The 2500-nt window shown below is 38.2% G+C and overlaps 1 protein-coding gene across 1 annotated transcript in view; it reads right to left on the bottom strand.

Annotated features, from left to right (window-relative positions):
- LOC125026911 (ubiquitin carboxyl-terminal hydrolase 22-like) overlaps positions 1–2500 on the bottom strand; it is a 57844-nt gene that overhangs the window by 42386 nt on the left and 12958 nt on the right. The window contains exons 3-4 of the mRNA XM_047615512.1: positions 2348–2451; positions 1361–1503 (exon numbers count right to left, since the gene is read on the bottom strand). Of these exons, the coding sequence (XP_047471468.1) occupies positions 1361–1503; positions 2348–2451 (247 nt within the window). The remainder of the gene's footprint in view (positions 1–1360; positions 1504–2347; positions 2452–2500) is intronic.

Raw genomic sequence — 2500 nt, 5'->3', positions numbered from 1 at the left:
TTGATAGGTTTGCAATACCTAGGTATTCTGGGATCCCCATTGTACTGTGCAGGACAGACATGAAGGTGCATAAGCTGTGCTCCAGTAATGGGTCTGCAGCTGCAGGCCCATTACTGGAGCACCACTATACTTTCTAGATCTAAATGGGCCAGTACAGCAGTGACCTTCCTTGTAGTATGAATGCCATTATGAATGCTGTTGATATGTTTGGAAAGAGACGTGAGTTCCACCTGAACAACTCTTATAGCTCAGCAATTCTCTTCCATTACTTGCAATCCTGTTCTACCAGAGCAGTAACATCTGGCAAAACACACCAATTGGACTAGATAGAGTCAGTCACATTGACTACAAAATCAAGAAGGGTGTTGACCTTAGTGACTTGCATGCTGTTTTGTATCTATCCACTTGCAAGTCCATCAGGTGGTATCAGATGATTTTCTTCAAATTCCCTGATATATCTACCAACAATGCCCTCATTGTGTGCAAGGCACTTGGGAACTTGACAGTTTGAATCCCAGCTAGGTCTTATCCAGGAACTCCTGCAGCTGCAGGGTCAAGGTTGAGTCAGACTCAAGCTGAAAAACTAACTCAGAGGTCAAATAGCTACAACCACCTGATAGTGACTTCCAGAGGAGAGTACACTGAAAACTACATGTGGTGGCATTCCAGGCATCAGCAAGTGATATGCCATACATTCAAAATTTCCCTGTGGCCTGTACAATGCTTCCAAAAGTATGACAGGGAAAGGAATAAGTAGGAGGGAGGAATACATACTTTGCATCTTATTGTTGAAAAAAAAATTCCCATCCCATAAAATGATCTAACAACTTTTTCACTAATTCTCATAAAATAACCTACTAAAAAAAAAAAAAAAAAAAACTAACTTTATATACTGAATGGATAAATCCATTGGTTGAATAAGTTATTTACAAGGTATTAAGCAGTACCACAGGGATGAGCACATAGAAGAGGAATAGGCCTAGTGTATATGATATGGTTTGGTGAAAAAATAAGTAAATAATTTTTAAAAATATGAATAAATTAATAAAGTTGGAACACTTTTGCTCTTCAACTGACTAATTCACATAAAATTACCTAAAAACAAACTTTAGAAAAAGAAATGAAACACCCATTGGTAGACTATTTAATGTAGATATGATCTTCGGAGGACATTGATTTACACTTTGGGCTAATTCACACATAACATAAAACTAGTAGAAAATAATTACAAGCTGCTGCAACCCAGACAATTGTTAGGCATAGACATAAACAACCATCCTTGCCTGTCTTACCAAAAAAATATGCCTCTCAAGAATAGGTTACTGATACAACACATACTATTTTGACAAAAAAAACTCACCTAAGTGTTCCGGACGTGTAAACCGCTCTAAACAGTCTGTTAATGAAGTTGGAACACTTTTGTCAGCTTTACTGGTACCATATGGGCATGGACCAAGGTCTAGTGAGATATCCCAGAAAGGATCTATTGTTGTGGAAACCCCACTGAAAGACAAAATGGAAGAACACAGAGTAAACATGGTTCAATCAGAAGTAACTTTAGCAAAATGATTACTGAGAAATCAATACTTAACCCCTTGGATCCAGGTGGCATGACCATCACGTCATAAAAAAAATTGGCTAAGTGGCAGGTGCTGTAAATATGAAATCACAGAAAAATTTGGCTTAAGGCCAGGGTGATGGAAACATGATGTCATAAGAATTTCAGCTGAAGGCTGAGGTGACAGGAATAACTCACTGCATGTACACAAAGCTCTAGGAGGGTGATAAGACTCAGTGGGCATTTAGGATGGGGCTCTTGCACTATTCCTATTGTTAAACAAGTGTGGAATGTACCATCCAAGAAACATGACTGGAAAAGTGCCAGCTCCAGGGAGGACAATAATCCCCTGTTCAGGATCTTATACCTGCCTGTCTAGACCAGAGCTACAGGTGGAATTACAAGAAGCTGACTATTACAAAAACATAAAAAATGACACAAATAACAATATTACTCATTGATATTATTAATGTACTGAGTTATGGACTACCTAGAGAGATGATCTGTACAAGGAAATCAATCTAGATACAGCATATCAAATGAAAATGGAAAAGGGAAAACAAAAGAAAATGCTTATGCAGAAAAAGAGATAATAATATTGTAAAGGGGAGGCAAGGAGTCTTGACACCACACATGGGTGTTCATGTGCACCTGGCCTACAAACCACACATCAATGAGAGTGGCCACTCAAGTAAACCTAATGCCTGGATTTTGGGCCTTGTGTGGATAGCAAAGCAAAGGGATCCAAGGGATTAATATGACAGATGGATGAAAAAAAAAAAAACTTACTTGCATGACTGACAAACTACATCTGACTGGAGCCCACCAGTAAAAATTTGGTCTATTATACAGGAACACGTATGTGTGGAATCTCCATTTGATGGTGGATTGCCCTGAAAAAAAGAAAAAAAAAATCAATAAAAAAGGAAAAACTAATATGAT

Source organism: Penaeus chinensis, chromosome 7 (assembly GCF_019202785.1).
Source record: "Penaeus chinensis breed Huanghai No. 1 chromosome 7, ASM1920278v2, whole genome shotgun sequence".
Classification (NCBI taxonomy): Eukaryota; Metazoa; Arthropoda; class Malacostraca; order Decapoda; family Penaeidae; genus Penaeus; species Penaeus chinensis.
This window is presented reverse-complemented; position numbering and strand designations above follow the sequence as displayed.